General features: G+C 42.0%; 1 protein-coding gene across 1 annotated transcript in view; it reads right to left on the bottom strand.

Moving 5' to 3' along the window:
• Positions 1-1,694: 1,694 nt before the first annotated feature.
• LOC122752259 overlaps positions 1,695-16,168 on the bottom strand; it is a 183,301-nt gene continuing 168,827 nt past the window's right edge. Inside the window, exons 69-73 of the mRNA XM_043999277.1 lie at positions 15,786-15,975; positions 11,898-12,007; positions 8,105-8,227; positions 7,394-7,535; positions 1,695-2,398 (exon numbers count right to left, since the gene is read on the bottom strand). Of these exons, the coding sequence (XP_043855212.1) occupies positions 2,394-2,398; positions 7,394-7,535; positions 8,105-8,227; positions 11,898-12,007; positions 15,786-15,975 (570 nt within the window). The 3' untranslated portion in view covers positions 1,695-2,393. The remainder of the gene's footprint in view (positions 2,399-7,393; positions 7,536-8,104; positions 8,228-11,897; positions 12,008-15,785; positions 15,976-16,168) is intronic.

Here is a 16,168-nt window from a genome sequence, read left to right as displayed (position 1 = left end):
TTGGACTAGGCAAAAGCCTGGGTTGAAGCATTAAAAAATTCTGCACGAATGCATAGGGATTGAAAAGGGCACACAGAATTTCCAGTGACTCAGTTCTACTTGTGCCTGGTAGTGTACAATTTATTAGAAGTGCCATATGTGTGGCTTCCCCATTTATTACCCTAAGTAATAAATGAGTAAGCTAATTCTGGCTAATCCTTTTAGTGCCAAGGTAAAGCAAGTGAACCTAAATGAAAACAAAGGCAGTAGCAAGATGCCTTTTAGCATCAGAAATTCCTGCTTGAGAAGGTCTTAAGCCTATTATTCTCTTTGCTCTGAAATCTTGAATCCTGAAAGCATGACATTAAGTAGGCTCAGTAGAATGAGTGTTCATTCATAATTGGTTTTTACAAAAGTGAAATTTCCCCCCAGCCTGACAGTGGAAAGAACACCAGACTTAGTCATAAGCATCATAAATTTAGAGCTGGAAACAACTTCAGAGGGCATCAAAGGCAATCCTCTTACTTTCCACCCCCATTTTACACATAAGGAAACTGAAGTCCAGAGAGTTTACCTGACTAGCCTAGGGTTACACAGCTAGTAAACATCTGAGAGGGTATTTGAAGCCAGCCCATGTCTTCAAACCCAGTATCCTTTACTCCAAGTACCTAGTTAGTATTCCATGCTGACTCTCAGAAGTCCTGTGTTAGAATTCCAATTCCACCACTTACTAGTCTAGCTATGTGATCTGGAGATGTTTCCCCTCTCCTGGCCTGTTCCCTCATCTGGAAGAGGGAGATAATACTGTCTACTTTACAAGGTTGAGGTAGTTTATTTCAGAAGTTTTAAACTGGGAGACCATAAACTTTTTTTAAACATAATATTCTGATAACCATATTTTGATGTAAGTGGTTTCCTTTGTAATTCTATGAGTTTTATTTTAGTCATTTAAAAACAAAAGGGTAAAAAATCTGAAATTGTAAAGCTTGTATAAACAAAAGTTGAGAACTATCTTTACATGTAACGGAAAAAATAAAATACCTTATACATTAAAAAAAAAAAAAGGGTAAGGGGCAGCTAGATGGCGCAGTGGATAGAGCACCGGCCCTGGAGTCAGGAGGACCTGAGTTCAAATCCTGCCTCAGACACTTAACGCTTACTAGCTTTGTGACCCTGGGCAAGTCACTTAACCCCAATTGCCTCGCTAAAAAAAAAGAAATAAATAAAAAAATAAAAACAAAAGGGTACATAGACTTCACCAGACCAAAGGGGACCACATTACCCAGAAAGATTCAGAACCCTTGGTTTAATAATATATGTAAACGTGTTCCATAAACCTAAACTATCTTCACTGGTAAGTAAATGTGTCTGGATTTTAAATGGATTTCCCAAAGCCATTAAGTGCTTGGATTCAACCAAATTTATTAATAAGAAGCAAAATGAAGGAGATTACATTAAATCAAGTTCAAAAGTTTGATTACAGTATCAATCAGGACCCTGTTATTCCGTGTCATGACCAGAATAAGTTATGAAAACCTGTGACTGAGTCCTTAGCGAATGCTACTATTCACTTGGGAGCTCCCCAGGAATATTATTCATTCCGGAGGTTGTTCCCACCAAACCTCAAAATTTAAATCTAGTTTATTTACAGTATTGGGAAAAAACCCAGCTTGATAACAAGATAACAAAAAAATCTGAAGAGATCATCTCTGCTTTTTGAAAATACTATGGCTGCCTAAGCAAACAACCTTCCCCAACCCTGGTAGCAAATGGGAAGTTGGGACAGCTGAGGTCAAGGGAGTCATGTGCAGTAAGTCAGATCTTTTTGTTTTTGTTTTGTTTTTAAGCCAGTCATAAAATGAAACCTGATGGCAAATTACAGCTAGAAGAAAACCCAAGTTCATGGGATTAATAACTAAAGCAGACCACCTGACATTCTCTCCTCCTTACTGTTGGCACAATTGATCCAGAACCACCACATTTCATATAGAAGGTGCTCAGTAAATATGCACTGGGTTGGTCTTCTTTCCAGCCAAAGCAGATTGTTCTCTCCCTATTCCTCTCTGGAGTAGAACCATTCCTTTGAAGTGTCAGAGGAGAGCACATTACCATCCTAGTGTCTTAGGCTCCTGCAGCAGAGGAAGAAGAGGTTCACTGAAACCTGTTGGGTGAGTCTACTGTGTCCTCTGGCCATGTTACTTAAAACAGTGATAAATGGCTTCCCTTCAGCAGGCCACAGGAAGGTTCGTTGTTTTCTTCATTCTCTTGGGTGCCTGGTCGATGTGTTTTCTGCCTTTGTTAGGAAGGCTTCTCTATGATGCTGCCACTGCATGTTGGGGGTTAGAGCTGGATGATGTCAGAGGGGGAACCAGTTTGCCATCCTTTGTCAGCCTAGGGCTGCCCTGAGCAGAATCTCAAACTGCAAAAGAAAAAGAAAATAGAAATGAGGCCCTTCTTCAAGCAGGAGGGAAAATACTAGTCCTAACAGGCCTTAGCATTTTGCACTGATGCCAAAGACATCACAAAATTATCTTCTGTTGGTCTTCGGTAAATCGGCTATTGTACTCCAGTATAAACTTGAAGACTACAAACTCTTTGCTCTTAAGGAATCATAGAACTTTAGAGTTGGAAGGAACCTTTGGAGGTTATCTCATTTATCTCCCTCTTTTCAGAGCTAAGGAAATTGAGACTTTTTTCCTCCAATAACACTTCCATGCAGCCATATCTATAAATATAAAACCAAACAGATCAGTTAAGATTACATACAATTGTAAAGGTCCCAGATCTGGATTAAAGGAACTGAGTTCAAACCTCAGCTCTATAACTAACCACCTGTGTGACCTTGACTTTAACCATTCTGGTCTTTTTTTTTTTTTTGGTGGTGGTGGTGGTGGTGGGGGCAATGAGGGGTAAGTGACTTGCCCAAGGTCACACAGCTAGTAAGTGTCAAGTGTCTGAGGCTAGATTTGAACTCAGGTCCTCCTGAATCCAGGGCTAGTGCTTTATCCACCTGCAACACCTGGCTAACCCCATACTCTGGTCTTAATATCCTTAGAGGATGCCTTCTTCCTAGGCTTCTCCCTTCTCAGTCTTATGAATCCAGATTGAGGGGGTAGTATCAAGGCACTAGGAGATTAAACTCATAAAATGAGACTAACAAGATATTAGAAATAAAAGGCACCTTTGGGAGATGACCCATTTTAATGCCTTCATTTTATTTATTTATTTATTTATTTTTTTGGGTGAGGCAATTGGGGTTAAGTGACTTGCTCAGGGTCACACAACTAGTAAATGTTAAGTGTCTAAGGCCGGATTTGAACTCAGGTCCTCCTGAATCCAGGGCCGGTGCTCTATCCACTGCGCCATCTAGCTGCCCCTTAATGCCTTCATTTTTTTTTTTTTTTTGGTGAGGCAATTGGGGTTAAGTGACTTGCCCAGGGTCACACAGCTAGTGTTAAGTGTCTGAGGCCGGATTTGAACTCAGGTACTCCTGAATCCAGGGCCAGTGCTTTATCCACTGCACCATCTAGCCGCCCCCTTAATGCCTTCATTTTAAAGATGAGGAAATATTAAGTGTTTACTCTGTTTAAATTGCTGTTTCATTCTCACTAGGCCAGTAAAGAAGTGCACTCACTTAGGGTGAATCTTTTTCTCTTAGGATTGATCACTTTCCAGAAATACCAGGTGATTCTGTAATTCCTACTGTTTGTCATTTTCTTTTTTTTGGTGGGGAATGAGAGTTATGTGACTTGCCCAGGGTCACACAGCTAGTAAGTGTCAAGTGCCTGAGGCCAAATTTGAACTCATGTCCTCCTGAATCCAGGGCCAGTGCTTTATCCACTGTGCCACCTAGCTGTCCCCTGGAAGATTTAACAGTGCATGCAACAGGTAAATTTAGCAACCTAAGTCAAAGCCCTCTCTATTTCTCAACTTCAGGATCCAGCCCACTGGCCACAAATCTGGCAATCACTAAGAACCTATGGCTATTTTTCCCTGAGAATAGCCAATGTTGATGAAGACCAGGTTGGACATCTCTCTCCCCTCCTTCATATGAATGTATGTGGTTTGGCAAAGACCATTTAAAAAAAAAACCATATACGTCTGCAGGGTAAGTACTAAATCTGTTTTGTTACCCAGGCACAGTGCCCAGAAAAGTGCCACACATGTGTGTGATCACTTAATAAGTGCAGGGTGGCCTGAGAAGGAACAGCCGTGTGTGTGTGTGTGTGTGGGGGGGGTAGAAACAGACTGACTAGTTGGTTAAACTTCCCTGTAATTTTCTGAACAGAAACCAAAGTCAAACTAGTCCTCCTCTCTGTACTTTTTGGTCTTAAGAGACAAAGCATGTTTGAGAAGCCTGCATTAAATAAGACAGAGAAAAAGATAGAGCTCTAGCTGTTTAATGCAGAAAGAGTCGGACATGACTGAAAACGACTAAACTCAATGCAACTCCCAGTTTAGATTTCTTGGGCTAAAGATTATCATATCAGCAAAGCTTTAAAAGACAACTTTCATTTTTTTCACCTGGAAGAAGAAAAAAAGAAAACTGAGGCGAGCTTTGACAATGAAATTGTTCCCTAGATGTATCCAAGAGGTCAGCAAAAGCTTGCACCCTTGTTATGGACATTTCAATCTCTTAACCCCCTTTTCCTTTCCTCTCACCTTCTTTACACTCCACCATGAAACCCCACACTGCTATAGATATTTTTGGTCTGCCGGTGGTGATATTATGGGTAGAACTGCTATATGGCTTCTGGAAGCCAAGTTTATGCCAAACCCTCAGTTCAGGAAAAGCCAGCTGGTCTGATGAACTGTGTGCACAAGGGAACTTCAGGGAAATCTCTTTTAGGATTGTTGTTATGAGCTCAGGGAAGCCATTTAATATCTCTAAGCCTTCCTTGACTTTGCCTTTCAAAGGGGGAGAGTAGTCCTTGGCCTCTATCTTTTGGAAAAGAAGGAAAGAGATGGAAGAGACAACAGATGTGAACAGCTGGAGGGGAAGGAGTCATTCTTTGACTCCAACCTTCATTTTATGGGGAGGGCAGGTAATACAGTTAGCCCTTACACATCATGGGGTTAGAGATGTGGCACACACCCCCTGCCCTCAATGTGCCACCTAGCTGCCCCATGACTTTTTAATAATATAACTAATTCCTAATTAGTAATAAATCCCCTGAAGGGGTTGCATGATTCCAATTTACACTATTCAAACTTACAGTTATGTCAAATATTGTCATTGGTTCTAGCCCAACAAATATTCAGTGCTAAAGAATTTGACCATTTCAGGGGAATCATTATTCTAGGGACCTAGCTATCTGATTCTGCCCTAAGGAAGAAAGGTGGAGGATTTCCTTAGGTCCTTTCCAGCTTAAGAAATGGGCACTTCTAGGCTAGATCTTACTTCGGTCATCTCACTAACTTTGACTCACATCATTCCTTAACAGGATGAAAAGATGCAGAACAATTAATCAAATTGTAGTGCAGGTAAATATTTAATAACTGGCTCTGCAAAAAAATATGTATATACACACACAGAAAATTTAATAATTAGCAAACCAGGTATAAGCTGGCTTTAAGACTTTCCTCATACACTGTTCCAGAGCTGTCTGTGGTCAATATAGGCTTAGAAAAGACCTTATTGCCATCATTACTATTGCCACCAAAAAGCCTTTGTTAAATGCCTATTTCTACCTGATGCCTTGTTATGAAATGAAATACCTGATCTCTGATTTTATTAGTGTGTTTATTACTCTTCCATGCCTTGGTTCAATGAGTTGCTTTGGTCAACAAGATTTATCATCTGTTGGTCAACCTTCCAATTAAGTCTCCCTGATCTAAGCTAGTTTAGTTCTTTGGCCAGAATGATTGATCGTCCATTGCTAGGCCTCTACTCAAAGCCTTCCCAATTTGGTAGGCCTTTCCATAGCTTGTATTTCATTGATATCCCTTTTGAGAACACAGGGTCACCTTCACACTACAATGAGCCTCAGAATGGGCCTTTAGTGGAGGTTAAATGAGGCAATATATGTAAAGTGCTTCATAACCATAAAGTACTATATAAATGTGAGTTATTATTATTGGACACCATTTAAAGAACACTACACAGAGTCCTTGGCACTTAGAATCTGATGAGACAAGTATGTAACCTAGGACAATGTAAAACTAAGTGAATAGGGGGAGCATTAACATCAAATATGTCAGGAGTAAAGTGTATTTGTAGCAGTAATAAGGATAAGTGCAACCCATTAGCTACCTAATAAAGCACAAAATCTTAGCCTCCCGAAGTTGGGACCAGTCTGGGTTTATCTCAGATTGCTCCTCTTTTCTTTACTTTAACCACTGGAACTGGAACCACTTCCTAGTTTCCATTCTCTAAGCTTTTGTTGGAACAAAAGTTGGAACTGTCCCTTCTCCCTGGAATATGCTCCCCACCCACTTCTGCCTCTCTGATGTCTATCCATCTTTCAAGGCCCTGCTCGAAGGTCATCATCTCATGTGCCAAACATTTATCAAATGCTTGCTATGTTTTGTATCTCATTGGAGATACAAAGATGACATTAAAACTCTCAAAGAACTCATGTTCCCTAGGCAGCAGAAGTGCCAGCCATGGAGACCTGAGTTTAAATAGGACCTTGGGTACCTACTAGCTGTATGACCCTGGACAAATCACTTAACTGCTGTCTGCCTCAGTTTCCTCAATTGTAAAAGGGGGATCATAATAGCACCTACATCTCATAGTTGTGAGGATCAAATGAGATAACATGGTTGTGCCTGACGCATAGTAGGCACTTTATAAATGTGTCTCTCCACTTACACTAACTTGTATTCAATTTATTTTGCATTTGTTTTAAATTTTTAAAAATAAAATTAAAAAATAATTTGACAAAGTAATCTGTCAAGGAAAGGGGCCTCTACAATGAATTGTGCTCCTGTCTTATCTCCTTACTCACCAAAATACTTCTCTGTTTTTGCCACAGGCACAATATCTTACACATAGTAGGACCTTGATATTTGTTGAATAAATGAATGACCAGGGAGAAGCATCTGTGGGAATTGCAAACCCAGGCAGGGTGGGTCTAACCAAATATTCAGCTTTCATCTAATCAATCTGAAGGACAGCATTTTCTTTTTTTTTTCTTTTCCTTTTTTTTGCAGGGCAATGAGGGTTAAGTGACTTGTCCAGGGTCATGAAGCTAGTAAGTGTCAAGTGTCTGAGGCTGGATTTGAACTCAGGTCCTCCTGAATCCAGGGCCAGTGCTTTATCCACTGAGTCACCTAGCTGTCCCTGGTGGACAGAATTTATCTGAATAAAGTGCAGTGTGTATGAGTTGGAGACAAGAAGGCAAGCAGTACAGCCTCCACCATCAAGGGAACGACCAGGCAAAGACAGCTTTAGAGAGTTGTAAGCACTTACCACATGGAGGAGGAGTTGTCAAGGGGACGAAGCCTCTACTGCACAGGTGGATGTAGGCAGAGACCATGCTGCAGGAAGCCTGGAGCTCGCTCATCTCACAGGTGTCTCGGATGCACATACCATAGAACGGGGCAGGATCTACCTGGAATAGAATGCCCCAAAGCAGCTCCACCTTGCCCATAGGTCAATCAATCCACGACTAATGGGTTGGGGAATAGGGCAAAGTGACAGAAAGGAGGGATGCAGATTAGACCCCCTTCCCCAGATGTTAAGGGTTTTCTGGGACCTAGAGACAAGGCAATCAATGGAATGACTTTCTCAGTTCCATGGAGTGAAGGAGGAGTGGGGCGGGGGTGAATCTGTCACTTACTAAATTTGCTTTTCCAGCCAAGGATGGTGTTGCTAACTCAATTCTCTAAAGGATCAGGTTTTTTTCTTTTTTAAGAGGCTTTAGAGTTAAAGAACTCTGCTTAGTATCTCAGCAGTTAATCAAGAGACTATTGGGAGAACTGATGGCCATTTGGAGATTCTTCTACCCAGCTGGGGGCAATGGGTCTTAGTGCCCAGGAAGGGCCCGATATTCCCAAGCACCCTCCTTCCTGGCTCCTTCTTCATAGTGTTCCTCATTTTGGGGTTTGTGTTTTTTTGTTTGTTTGTTTGGGGTTTGGGGTTTTGTTTTTGTTTTTTACCACCAGCCCCATTTGTACTCACCACTCGGAAGCAATTACGGAGTTCAGAGTGGGCATCCAGAAAGAATGCCTTGCAGAGTCTGGTGGAAGCTGCCTCCAGACAGACCCCTGCTTTCTTTCCCTGGGTCCTGCACTTGCCATCCACCTAGTGGGGTAAACATAAACATTTTCCAAAGAATAATAATGGCTCATCTCATTCAGTATTTACAACACTGCACTACTGGAATTATTCCCATTTTATATTTTAGGGGTTTTTTTTGGTGAGGCAATTGGGGTTAGGTGACTTGCCCAGGGTCACACAGCTAGTAAGTGTTAAGTGGCTGAGGCCAGATTTGAACTCGGGTCCTCCTGAATCCAGGGCCAGTATAAAACCACTGCACCACCTAGCCGCCCCATTACCATTTTATAGATGAAGAAATAAGGGTTCCAAGATGTTATATGGTTTTTCCCTCCAGGGTCACATAGCTTGTAAATATCAGAGCTTGGATTTGGTCCCAAGATCTGTGAGGAGAGATTGTTTTAGTCTTTGTGTTTGTATTCTTGACACCTAGTACAGTATTTGGCACATAACAGTTACTTAATAAAGACTTGCTGATTATTTTTGTGCCCAGGATATTTCAGTTTCTGGTAAAAACCAGAAGTTGAGAGCCTGGGAAATCTTATAAGATGCCATCTATAACTTCTCAGATCTGCTACTTACTCCATGTGACCTTGAGCAAGTCACCTGACCTTTGGTTGTCTCCACAGTAAATCAAGGTAGCCCTCAATGTTATTGTAAGTATGATTATTGAGAAGCCCCAGTAATGATGGGGCTGGCCAATGACAGCCTACTCATCAGAACATATGCAGTATGTTCTGCAGAGGCAGCTAGATGACACTCTATGTAGTGGATAGAGTGCAAGGCCTGGAGTCATCTTCCTGAGTTCTAATCCAGTCTCATATACTTACTAGCTGTGTGGTCCTGGGCAAGTCACTTGATCCTGTTTGCCTCAGTTTCCTCATCTGTAAAATCAGCTGGAAAGGGAAATGGCAAAGCACTCCAGTATCTTTGTCAAGAAAACCCCAAATGCAGCTAGGTGGCACAGTGTATAAAGCACCAGCCTTGGATTCAGGAGGACCTGAGTTCAAATCCAACCTCAGACACTTGACACACTTACTAGCTGTGTGACCCTGGGCAAGTCACTTAACCCTCATTGCCCTGGAAAAAAACCCAAATGGGGTCACAAAGTTGGATGCAACGCAACAAAACAATCCAATGTGGTCTGCATTCTGCCAATCCAAATGAAAGATGCAGACTTATAGTCCCAAAACTGAACCCAGTCCAAGTAAACCTAAAGTTTCAGCTTAAAAAAAAAAATCTACGATTTCAAAAGTTGGGGTATCTTCTCTTCCAAATTTGGAAGACAGACAACTCCATATCTCAGTAGACAATTTTCGCGAATTTCATTGGCCACACAGAATTTTGGTCACAAGCGTCTCAGCTGAGCAAGTTAGTCAATGGATGACAGACCTAAGGTCTAGACTAGGCCTTACTGGCCCTGCCTTTGTAGGGACTTCACAGAGCACAGATTTATTCCATCGTCCTAGCCCTTGAGACTTCAGAGTCACCTCTACCCCTCAGTGCAGCATTGAAATAAGATTTTAGTAGGTAACAGACTCCTGTTATTTGTATAATTTACTAAAGAAATAGAAAGAGGAATTCAACCCCCCCATACCTATGCTATATAGAAATGAGGCTTTGTCCACTAAAAATATAGAAAGCCCTTAGATTCTGGTGGGCCATTGCTAATAGATGTAAAAATCTACTGTTGTTGGTTTCTTGTGTGAGAAATAATTATTAATAACAGATAGTTTGGAGGGATTCAGAACTCTCCCCTTCTTTCTTAGTCCTTCCTCTCTCCCCTCCCCACTTCCCCCTACTGATTCCGAGGTCCAGTTGTCCTTTAAAATAATATGACATTGGGGCAGCTAGGTGGTACAGTGGATAAAGCACTGGCTCTGAATTCAGGAGGACCTGAGTTCAAATCCAGCCTCAGACACTTGACACTAGCTGTGTGACCCTGGGCAAGTCACTTACCCTGCATTGCCCCACAAAAAAAAAAAAAAAAAAGACATTGAATCTCTTAATCTTGGGCAGTCCTGTCCAACAAGGAATTTAGTCTAATCATTGTGTTCTACTCAGACTCAGGTGGGGTTGACATTCTTTCTCTGTCTTTTTGACCAAGATTTGAGTGACCTAAGTCACTTATCCCAAGATCTCATTTTAATATAACCCACCTTCTGATGATGTCAACCAATTAGATTTGATAGCTATTTGATGGACCACCTACAGTTAGAAGGGTATATCAATTCTGAGTCCACTGCCATTTTGGTGTTTGGTTTGAGAGAGATGGCCATTGGCCATCCTTTTATTAGTAACCTGTCAGCCTTATTGATAAAATTATTAAATTACCCAGAAACTGTGTCTTTTATATTTTTAACCATCACAGAAGAAAACTGTGACCAAGAGTTTTTCGTGGCTTCTGACAGAGAAGTGAAGTTGCCCAGAAGAGAGAGAAAGAGCTTGGTTTCCTTTCAGACAGAGTCTAACTATTTAAAAAAAAAAAAAAACTCCTGGGGCAGCTAGGTGGTGTAGTGGATAGAGCACTGGCTCTGGAGTCAGGAGGACCTGAGTTCAAATCTGGTCTCAGACACTTAACACTTACTAGCTGTGTGACCCTGGGCAAGTCACTTAACCCCAATTGCTTCACAAAAAACAAACAAACAAACGAAAAAAATTCCTAATATATCACCCTGCATCACTTTATCTTTTTCCAGTAGAATCATTGATTTAGAACTGGAAGGAACTAAGAGACCAAGTAGTACAACCCCCTAGTTTTACAGAGGGAGAAACTAAGACATTGGATCTTAAGTAAAGAGCTGGAAAGGACCAGAGACTTTCTAGCTTAACCCCCTCCTTTTGGCACATGGATAATAAGAAGACCTAGGATTTGAACCCAGGTCCTCTAATACTCTTTTCACTGTATCCCTCTACCTCTCATAGTAGGTCTTTGGATGGGGGGGGGTAGCACAGAGGCAGCTGGATGGTGCAATGGATAGAGCACTGGACCCTGAGTCAGGGAGACATGAGTTCAAATCCAGCCTCAGATACTCACTAACTGTGTGACCCTGGGCAAATCACTTAATCTCTGCTTCAGATTCCTTAAGTATAAAATGAGGATAAGAGCACCCACTTCACAGAGTTGCACTATTAGATCAAATGCACATAGATAATTATTGTAAAGCATTGAGCACAGTGCTGGGCATATAGTAGCAGCTTAATACATACTTGTTTCCTTCCCACATCATTATAAAGAACTAAGTAGTATTAAAGACTTTGTTGTTATTATTGAGTCCTGTCTGACTCTTTGTCAAGAAAACCCCAAATGGGATCACAAAGATACTGGAGTGGTTGGACGTTTCTTTTTCCTTCTCCAGCTCATTTTATAGATGAGGGAACTAAGGCAAATAGGGTTAAGTGTGACCCTTGTCCAGGGTCACATAGCTAATAAGTGTCTGAGGTCGGATTTGAACTCAGGTCTTCCTGACTCTAGGCCTGACACTTTATCCACTTTGCCACTTAGCTGTCGATCACTTCACAAAGATGAGTCTTCTTTGGTTTCAGGCTTGGTGCCCTCTTCACTAGGTACCCCATTAAAGACTTGCCTGTATCAGAGGACAAACCTTATCTAATAGAGACCTGGAAGCACCTTCTAGTGAGTCAGAAAACTTTCGTGTGCTTCCGACACACCCTCAATGAGGAGTATGAGACTCACCTGCCATGCCTTAGTGAATTCATCCAGGCTGCCTGCCAAAGATCCGTTTGGGAGCAACAGATCATTGCCCACCTCATTGTCATTGGTGCCCAAGATGCCTGCCGACATACCTATGGAGAGAGGTCAGGGCAGGGTAAGTGACTTGCCCAGGAAGAGAAGCTAACTTGAGAGGGGGGAGGGGAGCAGGTATAACCTTTGGATTTCTTGTCCCAGGGTAGAAGATCGTATTACTGAAATGGAATGGTAAAAGCTTGGGAGTCTTGAACAGGGAGAGCCAAGTCAAATTGTGCGTCAGATTCTCACTAGCTGTGTGGCCCTGGGCAAGTCACTTAAATTCTTTTTGCTTTAATCCACTGAAGAATGAAATGGAAAACCACTCTGGTATCTTTGTCAAGAACCAGATGGAGTCATGGAGTCAAATGTGACTGAAGGACTGAACAGCAACAACAACATTCATATAAGCACCTGCAAGTTTAGGAAGCACTTTCCACATATCTTATTTGTTCCTCACAACAAACGCTGTAAAGGAGGTATTATTATTATTATTATTTATTTTTTTTTTGCGGGGCAATTAGGGTTAAGTGACTTGCCCAGGGTCACACAGCTAGTAAGTGTGTCAAGTGTCTGAGGTTGGATTTGAACTCAGGTCCTCCTGACTCCAGGGCTGGTGCTCTATCCACTGCGCCACCTAGCTGCCCCTGTAAAGGAGATATTATTATCCCCATTTTTCAGATGAGGAGGCATTAAGTAACTTGCCCAGAAATCACTCAAGTGACTGAAACAGGATTTGAACTCTGGTCTTCCTGATTCCAAAGTCTAGCACTCTCTCCTCTCTGCCACTTCAACCTCAGTTTCTTCATTTGTAAAGTGATGATGGTGCTAGACTGGAGGGCTTCTATGGTCCTTTCTAACTCTAAGTCTAGTCTCTAAGTCTGGAGGTTTTCCAGAAATCTGGGCAGTGTCATATTTATTCATGGTTTTCAGTAAGGTTAGAGAGGGTATGGGCAGTTGACATTCCTATAATACTTTATCTCATTTGCTCCTCAGGATAACACTGTGCAATATTAGGTAAGGCAGACACCTTTCACCTCTATTTTACAGATAAGGAAACCGAGGTTTGGAAAGGTTGAGTGATTTGTCCAGTGTCACACAAAGGACTCAAACTCAGGTCTTCTTTTTCCTCCAAACCCTATGTTCTTCCCGTGCTACTATGAATCACAAAATCAAATTAACTTGAATCTGGACCATATGATAACTGAGGAGGTGGGGCATATTTGGTGAGCCAGTAGGGCAGGGTGTGGAAAGAGGCTCCAAGCAGACCACAAACGTGTACCCACACCTCGATGACATCCTAATGTCCTCACCCACCTATAGACCTTCCGCCTCTGGGACTTCACACTGTCTGTCTCCCATACCTGGAACGCCTCCTCACCTATGCCTTGCAGATTCCCCAGCTTCCTGAAGACTCAGCTCAGACCTCTCTGGGTGATAACCTCAAGAGCTCATCTGTCCTGGTCCCCTTCCCCATGCCGGCTACCAGAACCTTCCTTTCTCAACCTACTTTCCACCTACTCTGTCTGTATCTTCTATACACTTGCCTATATGTAGACATTTTGTAGCGCCGCTCAATTCCTTAAGGCCTGGGCCAAGTTTTGCTTTTTCTTTGTCCCCCAAGCACAGCCTGCCACATAGTAATGAGCACCTAATAAATGCTGGTTGGTTGATTGAACCAGAAAGTATCCTTCAGGAGAAGGTCTCAAACTGCCTTTCTAATTTCAGCACTCTTTATTCCCCACCAGGACCACTACACCTCCCTCCATACTGGCCTTTTTATTCTTCCTCATCCTATCAATCTCTTGATTCTGTTTTGTGCCCAGACGCCTCCTCCCATTCCTGAAATGCACTTCTTCCTCCTTCAAGGCTCAGCTCAAGTGTCAAGCTCTATACTAAGTTTTTCCTGAGCCTTCCAACTGCTAGGGCTTTCCCTCCCCACCCCAAATTATCTTTTGGTATAAGTGTATGTTGTCTTTTCCAGCTAGAATGTGAACTGCTACAGGGCTCCTTTGGGTCGTGAGTCACACCCCCATACTTAGTGCACACCCAGATTGAAACCTGGAAGTATAGGAGAGAGCAAAGTCATAGAGAAATCCCTAAAATGAAAGGAGTCAGAGGAAAAAAAAAAATCAGCATCTGCCAGACTGGAGATATATCTATTCTTAAGTTGACTTAAATGCATTCTCTCCCCACCCCAAATGCAATTTTTCCTGATGTGCTCATGTGATAGAAATGCTTGACGTGTTTTCTTTTAGAGGCTTAATGTGTCTGGAAGTATTTGATTTAAAGAAGAGACAACTTGGGACATGATCGCTGTCATGGGTTATCTTGGAGGAGGATTAGATTCATTCTGCACAGCAGCAGAAGGCATAATTGGGACTCAGTGGGTGGGGTTGCCAAGAGGGAACAATAAAATCTAGCTATGGGATTATGAGATCATAGACCAGAGCAGGAAGAAGCCTTATGAATCATCTCATCTAGGCCCCTCATTGTACAAATGAGAACCTGAGGCCCTTGAGAAGTAAATAACTTGGCCAGACTCACATAAATACTGTAGTTAATGATAGTGTCCAAAACGATGTGATAGGATGCTGACCCCTTCTTTCTTTTTCACACACACACACACACACACACACACACACACACACACACACACACTACCATTATCATAGTTCAGGCCCATATCACCTCTTGCCTGGATTATTCCAATAGATTCCTAATTATCAGCTGTGAGCAGGATAAATTGGCTCAGGGAGATCAAAGTGATATTCCTAATGCCTTTGTTTATATTTATTAGTATTATATTGTACTTGTCATGTCCCCTGTGGAATGTAAGTGCCCTGGGGACAGGGGACTACTTTGTTTTGTCTTTAGATACCAGTGCCTAGCACATAGTAAATTATTACTAAATGCTGGCTGATGAATTGACTGTAGTGAGCTCCCCATCATTGGAACTGCACAAAATGTGGCTAGATCACTGCCTACCTGCTGCAGATGTTGTAGAAATTACTGCATTAGTTGAAAGGTTGGACAGAGGTATCAAATGCATAGCCTGCAGCCCCCAGAACTCCCAAGTGTGGGCAGGGAACCAGATTAAAATGGAATTGGGAAATATTTAACAAAATAAATCAAAATACAACATAGATGTTATTTTGTGGTTTTCTAAGTCAATATGCACTACGTTTGATACCACTGAGCTAAGTGACTTCTAAGATCTCTTCCAACTATGAAATTATATGATTCTGTTCAATCATCAATATTTCCCTTTGTCTCTCTTAGATTTGTCATCATTTATTATATCAGTCACGTCTGACTCAGCAATTCCATTTGGGGTTTTATTAGCAAAGATACTGGACTGATTTGCCATTTCTTTCTCCTCATTTTACAGAAGAGGAAACTGAGGCAAACAGAGTTAAGTGACTTGCCTAGGGTAACACAGCTAGTAAGTGCCTGAGACCAGATTTGACTCTTCTTGACTCCAGGCTCAGTGTTCTTTCTATTAAAGCACCTAGCTGCCCAGTTTAGATTATAATTATAGATTATGTCTTAGATTATAAACCCACAAAGGGCGGATTCCTTTACCAGTTGCATTCTTTCCATATAATTCCCAGTGCAATAGATGACTGTGATTTTGTGATAACAGTAACAATGTCCACAGTCTGTGTTTGTCACAAAATCGTGGAAGTCAGGAACCAGACCTCTGTCATGCCCCTAGGAGTTCCAGAGCCCAATTTAAGAAATCCCAAACACCATTAATAGTAATATAAAATCTTAAAAACACTAGGCTAGAGACAAAGATATCTTGGCCCCAGTGAAGCTCAAGTGAAGACTTACCATGATTCCAGCCATCCAGCGTCATACTACAGAGATCAGAATGAATGTCACAGGAGAACATAGCACCATTGTCATTGGACAATTCTATTTTAGGAACTTCTTTCCTCCCATTGGTCCTGAGCTTGGCAGGCAGTGGATCCAAGCCCAGACAATTCTCTCCCATCAAGGAGGAATCATATATCTTGTAGACCTGTGATTTGGACAAAGGACTAGATAAGGATATCTTTAGAATTTGGGGGGGTCTAATGGAAGATGAAGTGGGGAGCGGGGAACCTTCATCCAAGGGAAGCAGAATGAGAGCCTTCAAAGAGCAGCCACATACATTAACATACTCCTAGTGGAACTGTGAATTGGCTCAGCCCTTCTGGGAGGCAACGTGGAAA

This window comes from Dromiciops gliroides, chromosome 1 (genome assembly GCF_019393635.1).
Source record: "Dromiciops gliroides isolate mDroGli1 chromosome 1, mDroGli1.pri, whole genome shotgun sequence".
NCBI lineage: Eukaryota > Metazoa > Chordata > Mammalia > Microbiotheria > Microbiotheriidae > Dromiciops > Dromiciops gliroides.
This window is presented reverse-complemented; position numbering and strand designations above follow the sequence as displayed.